Source organism: Lathyrus oleraceus, chromosome 7, assembly GCF_024323335.1.
Source record: "Lathyrus oleraceus cultivar Zhongwan6 chromosome 7, CAAS_Psat_ZW6_1.0, whole genome shotgun sequence".
Taxonomy (NCBI): domain Eukaryota; kingdom Viridiplantae; phylum Streptophyta; class Magnoliopsida; order Fabales; family Fabaceae; genus Lathyrus; species Lathyrus oleraceus.
The window spans coordinates 58,239,480-58,251,385 of record NC_066585.1 but is presented as its reverse complement, the minus strand read 5'-3'; the positions used below and the strand labels follow the sequence as shown (position 1 = coordinate 58,251,385).

The 11,906-nt window shown below is 34.7% G+C and overlaps 1 protein-coding gene across 1 annotated transcript; it reads left to right on the top strand.

Annotated features, from left to right (window-relative positions):
* Positions 1-1,091: 1,091 nt before the first annotated feature.
* LOC127100725 (general transcription and DNA repair factor IIH helicase subunit XPB1) lies at positions 1,092-9,560 on the top strand. Its single transcript, XM_051037990.1, has 20 exons — positions 1,092-1,347; positions 1,453-1,499; positions 1,580-1,640; positions 1,761-1,920; positions 2,003-2,225; positions 2,337-2,393; positions 3,119-3,259; positions 3,898-3,978; positions 4,490-4,577; positions 4,947-5,284; positions 5,376-5,451; positions 5,537-5,730; positions 6,046-6,209; positions 6,298-6,370; positions 6,682-6,795; positions 6,999-7,079; positions 7,208-7,267; positions 8,757-8,840; positions 8,915-9,057; positions 9,218-9,560. Exons 1-20 carry the CDS (start codon positions 1,338-1,340, stop codon positions 9,306-9,308), a joined length of 2,286 nt encoding a protein of 761 aa, XP_050893947.1. The 5' UTR covers positions 1,092-1,337; the 3' UTR covers positions 9,309-9,560.
* Positions 9,561-11,906: the final 2,346 nt, after the last annotated feature.

Sequence of the window (11,906 nt, the reverse complement as noted above, 5' to 3'; positions counted from 1 at the left end):
ACACGCCTCGCAGTGTGAAGGTAGTTACTTGGAGTGGTACCTCACTGTATCACACACTCACATCATCCCACATGTTGAGCATATAGATGATGTTGGATCTTCTGATGTTGGGGTACCTGTCGATCACGTGCCGCCACCTTCGCCACCTCTAGCTGATGCCGATGACCAGCACCGCCTGCAGATGATTGCAGTTATTATGGATAATCTCATGGATTTGGTAAATCCAAATGGTGAGATTTTTACTGGATTATCTTGGGAAACACACATAACCTATGGGAACTTATTTAGACATTATTGTTATTTTTATGTATTATTTATATATTACGTGTAATATTACTCAAACATCTACACGATACTTTTTATTAGATAATATTTTGGATCTTCCAATAATGCCAAATGAACATTATTTAATAAAAAAGAAAACCTAAATACTACCAGATAATTCTGGACGTTCCATCATCTTAATTATATCATTGACAAATCTTGAAATTTTCGCATCTAACTCGACTGGTCCCTTTGTTAGCCTTCAACAAAATGATCTCCATATAACCGTCACATCTCCACCGGTCTTCAACTCAATAAGGTTGTATTTCACCCTTTCATTAATATCAATCAAATCTTCAAGAAACTCGATCTTTCTCACCTTTTTATTATCGATATCAAATAAAAATTCATTCAACTTGGATGTCATGCCGACGAGAGATGTGGTGTCATTTGGAAGCCGAAACTCTATAAGAGGGGCAACTCCGTTGAAGTACACTTTTGCCTTTATAATAAATTAAGGAAGAGACATTTTGAGAAGTTTTTCTCAAACAACAGGTGACCTTTATTTATACAACTTTGAATTCATTATGGCCCATACAAAATTGTCGGTGCAATCACATCCGTTCAAAACTATCGCCAACCTAATCATTTAAAATTTTATAAAATTAACCTTTCAGAAATTTCGTGGTATAAATTTTTTTAAATTGATTACTAAAAATGTTGTAGCAATTTTGATTCAAATTTTTAAGACATTATAAATTGTGTTAGTGACAAGTTAAATACCGGAGAGATCCCTTTAAAAACAAAGTCATTGGGCCGGCCCATAACTGAAATAGCATTGACGTGGACAATCACCGTCATCTTCCTCCCTCCCGGAGTTACTACTTGTATCTAGTAGCAGCGACAGAATCACCGTGATGTTTAAATAAAGCATATTCACTCGCGCATTTTTCCTAATCATTCTCTCTCTCTCTCTCTCAATTCTTCATCGCCACTGAACTTCACATACATAGAAAAATCAAAATAAAAACAAAAAATAGAAACACCAAACCCTAATCCAATTCATCAAAATCATGGGATACGGTACATCACCATTCGTTCCATAAACTATATCCCCAATCCATTCATCAAGATTAAGAACAAATTACAGAATACTTATTATAATCCTTTTCAATTTCATTTTTGCAGGTGAAAAAGGAAGACCCTTCAAAAAGCCAAAAGCCACATCTAAATTCGTTAGTTCATAATCTATAATCTACAATCGATTTCTCTTTTGTTATTTTAATTGATTTTAGTTTCACATTATTTTCCATAGGAAGATTCAAGAAAAGGATTCGCAGAGGATGACGATGAGGATGATGCATACGACGATGACGGTAGTTTTAATTTTAATTTTCAATTAGTATTTCATTTGTAGTTTAATCACGTGGTTAGGATTAGATTATTGAACTTTTTGGAATTGAGGATTTAATCGATTTAATGACATGATTAATTAGAAGGAAGAACAAAGGATTTTAGCAAATTAGAGTTGAAACCGGATCACACCAATCGTCCTCTTTGGGCTTGTGACAATGGCAGAATATTCCTTGAAACTTTCTCTCCTTTGTACAAGCAAGCTTATGATTTTCTCATTGCCATCGCCGAGCCTGTTTGCAGGTACAAAAGATGTATATTGTTGTTTAGTGGTTTGTTATGTGAGATTATTAGAGTGGTAATGATAATGTTTTATGATGGATAGGCCTGAGTCTATGCACGAATACAATCTTACTCCGCACTCGCTGTATGCTGCGGTTTCGGTTGGTTTAGAAACTGAAACAATTATATCGGTTTTGAACAAGTTGTCGAAGACCAAGCTTCCTAAAGAGATGATTAAATTTATCCATGATTCTACTGCGAATTATGGGAAAGTGAAACTTGTTCTTAAGAAGAATCGTTACTTTGTGGAATCTCCATTTCCAGAGGTGTGTGATTAACGATGATTATAACTATTTTCATGTCTTCTGTTATCCTTACTCCTTACCAATCATTGCTGGTAAGATTTCATGTGGTTGCTGTCATAACAAATTTTGCAGGTATTAAAGACACTGCTCAGGGATGATGCCATATCTCGAGCCAGGATCATTTCTGAGGTCAGTGGTCACATCCTTTGTATGTGGGATACTATTTAACATGTTTGAGTAGCTAAGTAACTTAGTTCGACCGTTTTTCTAAATGTTCTTTTCTATGATCATTAGATATTCTTTGACTAATTACAAATCCCAGCATTTTCTTGCGAGCTATGCAGGGCATGATTGGATTGGCCTAGATTAATGCTGTTTGATTCTTATTTTGAAATGCCTGTGCATATAAGCTACATATGCTTTTAAAATGTTACTCTTAAAATTTGAATTGAGCCTAACTCAACCCTACAAAACCAACTTATTAAGCCTAATCTTTATATACTCTTTTGAAACCTATCTATTTTCGACGGATACTTGGATTTTTCCAGTACATTCCTCCACATCCATCACCATTAGTATTCGGCTTGCTGCATTTATAATATTGGTGGGTGTCCTGATGGATATATTTTGACTATCTTAAAATTAGGGTTAGAGGAAATCTCAATCCTACAAAACCGGCTTGTAAGAGTGAGTTAGACCTATTCCAAAAACCTAAGAGTTTCCATGTTGTATCGAATTGGTTTCTCATAGGGTTTTTTCAGTTACCACTAAAATTTATAGAATGGGTGTGAATTGCATTTGCTTACGCTACCGTGGATATTGTAGTTGGTCTTGCAGTTTGAACTATATTGATACTCCCTCTATACAAGTGAAGTTTAAAATCCCTATGGCTGTTTTTTTGTTTGTTTATTTAGGGTTCATATGGAGATAGATTTACAATCAGCAAAGCAGCAGGTGAAATTGAAGGCACTCATGACGAGTTGCTGAATGAAGTAGAAGTAGCAGCTGCTGCTGAAGAGAAAGAAACTCATGCATTCGAAGTTGATCCTGCTCAGGTAGTCTAGGTTTGAGCTTTTGTAAAAAAATGAAGTATATTACACTGCAATGCCCTTAATCTATTTGTTTTCCATTTAGACCATAAAGTTGAATCAATGATCCATCATTTGTCATGAAAGAAAGATGATGTTCGAATGAGTCATTCATGTCTCAGAACAAGAAAATGGAGAAATTCAATAAATTGAATTTAAGAAAAAACTAATTTGAATAAATATACTCTGTAATGTTGCATTCTTCTCTGTGATGCAGCTCTAGTTTTTCTCCATGTGCTTTTTAAATGCCAGATGTCAAGTTTTCATTATTTAAGTAACTTTCTTTCATACATACATGTTTCAACTGTCATCTATGACATGTCACCAAAAGTATATCAACCCCTCTTTCCTTTTTAGGTAAACTTTTGGTCAATTCAGCCGTGCATGGATTATATTGTGGAATTACCAATACTTAAATAATATAGTGCCAAAATATTCCTCGAGTTTCACGATAAAAAGCTTCTTAGAAGGTTATATTTATGTTGTGGGAAAATCCAACAAGCGTTTCAAAGAGTATACCAGATTACTGTCAGAAATCACAATAGAGTAGTTGGAATTGCTTTCCACCAAACTTCTCTATTTAAATTTCTGTGATTTGCTTACAGGTTGAAAATGTAAAGCAACGTTGCTTGCCGAATGCCTTAAATTATCCTATGTTGGAGGAGTATGACTTCAAAAATGATACAGTGAGTAATGCTTTATATACCTGTGGTGCCTAAATCTTTGAGGATTATCTATATCTATACCTGTAAAGGGGATACTAACTTTTTGTGTAGATTTTTCCTTCCAATTTTGCCCTTTATTTAAATTATTTTATTTACAATTGTATCATTCTTTATGGATTCAAATAACTGTTTTTGTTTTTAAATATCTATACATATACATAAAGTTTTTCTTCCTTTTTGAAAAGGCAAATATACCTATATATAAAGTTGATACCAGGTTTTGGTGTAGCTTTTTCTTCCAATTTTACCCTTCATTTAAACTATTTTATTTAAAATTTTATCCTTATTAAACATTTACATAAAAAAAATTCAACTTGAATTATTTCTATCAGAAAAAGAGAACTTAATGCCCTTCTCAGTCTGTGCTCTATAATAAAAAAATTTAAGGATGTTATCATCTTGCAAGTTTATGGTCATGGAGTTTAAACTATTTCTCTATGACTCATTTTGCACTACTATTTTATTGCTACAGGTGAACCCAGACCTTGACATGGAACTAAAGCCTCAGGCACAACCACGGCCATATCAAGAGAAGAGCCTTAGTAAAATGTTTGGAAATGGTAAGTTTGGGAGCTTTTGCAAGGTCATGCGTCACTGGCATTGCACTCTTCGTAAAATTTGGAGAACCTGTCAAATTCTATTTGATTGAATTTACTTTTTTATTTTATTTCCGACATTATTGTTTCAAAAGAATATCCTCTTAATTTTTTTTTTCTTATGAACTTAGAACTTTGCCTGCTAGTACTGTAAGTTAAATCTAAATTATTTTGTCAACTGGATTTGGATTAGCATAACTTATCGCTGGTATAGTGAAGCTTTGGGCCTTTCTTAATGACTTCAGCAACAGTGATATGTCTCTACCATGTAAATGCACATTGAAACATTAAGTACTTGTTCTGAGAGTGCAAGTCTATCATTTTCCCCCTCAGGTAGAGCAAGATCTGGTATCATAGTTCTACCCTGCGGTGCTGGTAAGTCCCTAGTTGGTGTTTCAGCAGCTTGCCGGGTAAAAAAGAGCTGTCTTTGTTTGGCAACAAATGCTGTCTCTGTGGATCAGTGGGCTTTTCAGTTTAAACTATGGTCATCTATTCGAGAAGAACAAATATGTCGTTTCACATCTGATAGCAAAGAGAGATTCCGTGGTAATGCTGGAGTTGTTGTGACAACGTATAATATGGTTGCTTTTGGGGGTAAACGGTCTGAAGAATCTGAAAAGATCATTGAAGAAATAAGAAACAGAGAATGGGGATTGCTGCTTATGGACGAGGTAATTATGAAGATTTACGGTAATATTTATATCCTTCTTGCCTGAAATCTTTTATTGGTTCTTATTCATAGTATTATGGCATGGTAAACAGGTACACGTGGTTCCTGCCCATATGTTTCGAAAAGTCATCAGTATCACTAAATCTCACTGCAAACTTGGGCTCACAGGTATGCCATTATGCACTGGTTTAATAATATCCCGACAATGACCAAAGCCTGTTCTGCTATGAGTGAAATAATTTTAAATTTGCAGCCACACTTGTGAGAGAGGACGAGCGAATTACAGATCTGAACTTCCTTATTGGTCCCAAACTGTACGAGGCAAATTGGTTAGATCTTGTAAAAGGTGGATTTATTGCAAATGTACAGTGTGCTGAAGTATGGTGTCCAATGACAAAAGAGTTTTTTACCGAGTATCTAAAGAAAGAGAACTCCAAGAAGAGACAGGTGAAACCTCTGTGAATTCTTCAAATCATTTTAGTAGAAATAATAAGGATCGATTGCGGAATCTAGGTTTTTTCCTGAACAATTGGTCATTATTTTCCATGAGCTTGCAGTTTCTGTTTAGGTTGTCTTGATTATTAAAAGAACTGAAATATCATTATGAAACATTTTAATTGCTCAAAAAAGTTTCCTAGTTCACTTGCTTGAATTCACTCGTCTTCATTGATGATCTTTACATGCGCAGGGCCCTTTGTGTGATGTGATGGTCTTTACTTGCTTGGTTTCACAGATCTTAATTGATAATCATTACATGTGCAGGCCCTTTATGTGATGAACCCAAATAAATTCCGAGCATGTGAGTTTCTCATAAACTACCATGAAAGGGCACGCGGTGATAAAATTATAGTGTTTGCTGATAATCTTTTTGCTCTTACCGAGTATGCCATGAAACTCCGCAAACCAATGATATATGGTGCTACAAGGTGCTGTGGACATAAATTGACCTCTTTTGAAGCTGTGTTTTGGGGTTTTCTCTTTTGCACGATAAATTCTGATATGCTTTATGTGCAGCCATGTTGAGCGGACAAAAATTCTACATGCATTCAAAACTAGCAAAGACGTAAATACTGTTTTTCTTTCCAAGGTATGTGTTTCTGTTTTCTTCAGTTATATTTTGAGGCCTATTTGCTTTGCTTTTTGATTTTTCATGAATGTGTTAAAGCACATACTGGTGTAGCATCTTGTTGAGGATGGCTTATTTAGGTTAGAATGGATCTATCCTTCTTAGTTTCATTAGGTTAGCTAATGTTCTATAATGTGTAGTATTTTTTATAGCTATCTGCCTCAGTACTTCTTGTGCATACTATTGATACTGTGAACTAATTCACGTTAATATCTTAATACAAAATGTGACAATTGATATCTAATTACTTGCACCGTTTCTGTTATTCTCAGGTTGGTGACAACTCAATCGATATTCCTGAAGCAAATGTTATAATTCAGATCTCTTCACATGCTGGTTCAAGGCGTCAAGAAGCTCAACGTCTTGGTCGTATTCTTAGGGCAAAGGTCAGTTTCTGGATTCTGTGTTATTATTATTATTTCCATTAATAGGTTTTGGTATTTTATTTTATTAATTCTGAAGTTCTATTTATTGGTTGTGGAAAGTGGAAATTCTCTGCAGTCTGCTGCATGATATTTATGTTGTCTGTCAATAGTGCTTTGTGCCAGTGGGCTCTCTAGCTGATTCAAATTCATGAATTAAATTGCAGGGAAAGCTTCAGGATAGAATGGCAGGTGGCAAAGAGGAGTATAATGCATTTTTTTATTCCCTTGTTTCGACAGATACCCAGGTATACATTTACTTCATGTCAGGACGTATATTATTGGATTATTGGATCACGTCGTCACTTCAAAATAATACTTAAACTATCATACAAGGAATTTATGGTGTCGTGTATTTTGCTCCTTTCATTTGCAGGAGATGTATTACTCAACTAAGAGGCAGCAATTTTTAATTGATCAGGGTTACAGCTTTAAGGTATTTTCTTTTAATTTTGGGTTCACTCCCTATTGTACTTGTGGTAATTTACCTCGAGACAAGATTCACATGAATTTGTACATTTACTTTACTAGACCTGAAGTTGTCAATGTATTACCTGGGACTGGGTCAAGAATTATTATTTGTATTATTATTTAGAGTAAGTTGGACTAATCCTAGTCAGCAAAACAATTTCAATTAGTTATTGCTGTGTTGCGATGTCATAGTCTACTTAAAAAATGTGCTCTTGAAATATACTGGAAATCAAGCAGTAGGCATTTCTGAATGAGTACAAGTTTTTATATGGGGTGTGTGACGTGTGCTATAACCAAGTTGCTTGTTTGTTCAAATGAAGTATTCTAGGAAGACATTATGTTTGTTGAAGGAAATTGAAGAAAAAGAAAGGAAACTAGCTACTCCCTCCGTTCCTTTTTAAGTGTCATTTTTTAGAAATTTTTTTGTTCATTTTGTCATTCCAAAATTCAAAGTAGTATTGATTGTTCTTTTGTCAAAAGTACCCCTAATTAATTATTACAAAGAGAAAGAAAAGTCAAATAATTTAATAAAAAGTAAAGGGTAAAATAGGAAAAAAGATAATGATTGTTTAAAAAGTAACAACAGTGATTAGCTTTATTGGTATGTGTAAAAAGTGAAAAAATGACACTTAAAAAGGAACGGAGGGAGTAATTATGTGTTAGGATCTCAAATGAGAATATATGCTTAAATGGAGAGCTATCACATCAGCTGTCCAAGCCTATGGGTGAGGAATTCATTAGGAAAGATAAGAAGAGGAACAGAGAGAATGACGTGGCAGAGGGGAGGAGGGGGGTAGGTTATCTGTGTGTTGAATTCTGTTATATTGTGTGAGGGAGAGTGAGGATGTGTTAGAGCTTAAATGAGGTGTATAAGCCTCCTATTTTCATGTTTATTCTAGAAGGGTTAGTGTATAAATAGTGATGGGAAGTGTTAGTTACTCATTGTGTTTTCATTTGTTAGTGAACTGTTTTGACAGTTGTAGAAAGGGAATAGTCCCCCTTTGTGACGGAATAACCATTCAATAGCAGAGACTGTTATTATCTCCGTGTATTCTTTCTCTGTTCTTTCTATGCAATTATCCCAGCTCTACCAGAATTTATCTTGGAAAAGTCACATTGGTGTTAGTTATAGGCAGAGAACATTGAATTCTGTAGGAGCTCAGCTCTGTGGACAGCATGATATTCTTCCTTCTGTTGCTTGCTTTTACTTTAAACAAAATATTCCATCATTGATCTCATTTCTCTTTAATTGCTATTGTGTGAATTTGATTTGTATCAAATATTGCTGGAAGATAACTTTCTTTGGGTGCTCAATGGCTTTAAAAACCTGGTGGAACTGTGATCCTAAGTTCCAAGTCCATGATTGAGAATTCAAAATGTTTGTTGACCACACTAAAACTATCTTGTCAAGGTTCAATCTATATATGCTTATATTTTTGTAAACAAAATGACAGGTAATTACAAGCTTGCCTCCATCTGATGAAGGATCTCGCTTGAGCTATCATCATCTTGAGGATCAATTGTCACTTCTTGGAAAGGTTTTCATCTTAATACCTGTTGACTTGGAATTGAGTTGTTGATTGAGAACTAACTGGTGATTTACCCCTATCAGGTATTGAATGCTGGTGATGATGCAGTTGGGTTAGAGCAACTAGAAGAAGATTCCGATGAACTAGCTCTTAAGAGTGCCCGTCGTTCTCAAGGATCGATGAGTGCAATGTCAGGTGCCAAAGGGATGGTTTATATGGAGTACAGGTACGTTATCCTCTTTATTTGCTTGATACAATAAAGCATGCCTTGTGCTGATATATCTCGGGCTGTCGTGTTTTATTTTTGAGTTCTTAATAAGAACTTGATCAGTTAACTAGATACAAACTATACTTCTTTGACGGCGATTGCTTTGTTCCCTATGCAGTAATGGGCGTAAAGGCCAAATGATCAAGAGCAAGCCTAAAGATCCAGCAAAGAGACACTTCTTATTTAAACGACGATATGGCCCGACCTAAAACCTCATCTGTGATTCAAAGTACTGCACGGTGGTGTCTGTGTAACACTGTAATATATGTGACTGATCAAGAATGCAGGACTTAAAATAATATACAACCTCATAACCAACTAATGGATTGTATCAGTCTTATACTGAAATATATCCCGATGGCAACACTTTCTATTAATTTCTTTTTATTTCAGATTTTGGACAAGTTCTAGTAGCAATATCAAAACACCAACCAAAATATAGTACAAGCGGTAGTTTATCATGATGGTGCAAGTTTTATGTGTTTTAGGTATTAGATTTCATGATAAACTTTTAAATAAGCGTCACTGTTTTTGTTTCTGAATCTCTTAAATTAATTTTCTTGTTTCTGATTTTTGTCAAGTGTAAACAAAATGGATTTCTTTAGTGAAAGAAAGTAGTGTAAAGAAGTTCTGATTTAGAGACCGATGGTATTTGTATTTTCTAAGGACTCAAATTAGGACCCTCTTTTTAATTGAATAAGTGATGTAATTATTAGAAAAAAATAAAATACTGCGCGTTATTAAAGAACTAACTTTATTGTTGTTGGAAAGATTTTGTCAAAGAAAACTAATTGAAGAAGGGTAACAACTGACAAGTTATCTGTACCCTGAAAACATGAATATCTTAGAATTTTTTCATGCATCTTTTATATTTCTTAGCCGCAAAATTAATTGTATTTTTTAATGCAACTTTTATATTTCTTAGTAGCAAAGCTTCAATTTCTGAACGAATTTTAAAATATTTTGGAGATGTATCTCTGCAATAATTTAAAATATATTATACATCACATTTAGAAATCATTATACACTGAATTGTATTGTCGTGCATATTCTAGAGATACATCTCTGTAATATTTCATTTTAAATTTTATTTATACGTATTCAAATGAAGATTTAAACTATATCATATAATTCAAAAATAAAAATCTACGTACACAATCCTAGATGGTCTAAATAAATGTCAAAACGTCATAGAATCGAGACTAATAACATAGCAAATCGTCAAAATAAAATACAGACCATAGTATTACTATTATATACTAAGATACTAATGTGTATGTTTGAGTACCTCTCTCTCTTCTACCTTCTTTACCTCCTCTAGCAGCTTTGTCTTCTTGGCCATCAATGTAACCCGTCTTGCGGTGTTGTCTCTGGTATATCAATATCCCCTGTGTCTCCGTCATGGTGGCATCTAGGACCTACCTTATATCAGATCTGTTAGAAAAGATACCTCTATCAATGTTTGTCTGCGCAATTTTCACTATGCAACGACACCTAAGCAAGACATGCTCAACATGATCTAGGTGTGTGTTTCTCCTCTAGTATCTCCTGATGAGATGCTCCTTTATATATTTTAAAGATTCAAATGATCAATTTTATATATTTTGATGATTACTCACTATATTTTTATGTAAATGATAATGCTAACTTGCGTCGTTAAGGAAAAAGATAAAGAATTAAATATGAAATATTGGTGTTTAAAATTTGAATTTTTAAAATATTATAATATTCACTTAACCAAAAAAATATATATTATATTGGTATATTTGTAAAGGTCCACAGAGAGGCAACATGGGAGGCAAGTGGTGTAGCGCTTCGTCCGCAACTCCTTCTAGATCACCCATGACCTTGATCGATTTCCCTTTTATTATATAACTCACCCGAAGCAGGAAATGCGGGAAATGACATTTCCCTAGTCCACGATAGTGCGAAAGAAATTTGGGGGAAGTTAACCACGTTATTCTAAATAGTAGGGGATTAACTGTCGAATCTTATGTTCTCTTAGAAGTAGTTATTGCTTCCTATGTGTCTAGGATCCTGGCCTAAAAATTCTTATAAATACATCAACTCCGAAGTTGAGAAAGATAATCTCACATTTACACGAATAATAGAAACACAAAGCTTCTCACCTCCTTATATGAGATAGTTTTAAACCCTACAATAATCCCTAAAAGCCTTTGAAATCCCTTAGTCACTAGGGGTTTTCACGTATTTTACTTTTAGCAAGTACGATTAGAGTCCAACGTGGCGCCCTGGTAAAATTGACCTGGTCCACACTCATGGTTACCTATCGTTATTTTCACCATCTTCTCACGAGGATGTTTAAGCAAAGCTTTAAGACCACCGTTAACACCATAGTCAAGGGTTTCACTTGTAGGGGAAAATCAAATTCCTCCTGGAGAAAGAACATTATGCATGTTTTGATAGCAAACATCGTACATGCTAACATTACCAAAACTGCATGGATATAGTGAGAATTCATAATCACCTTCTTGTATGAAGACATTGTTGGTATTCTCCCCCACAACAATGCCCGCATGGTCGTCACTATGCAACATGATAATTGGGATATGAAACGAGTGTTAATCAACCTTGTAAGCTCAACATATGTCTTATTTTAGAGCGATAACCACATGATCTGGCTCAACCCGGACATCATCAGAGCATTCCGAGGTTCTTTAGTTGGTCTGTCAGGCGAACATGTACAAGTAAAAGGCCATGTGATGCTCGAAACAAAGTTCATCTCAGAGGCGAACACAAAAAGGATTAAAGTGAAATATCTCATGGTGGATATATTGTCTCCCTAC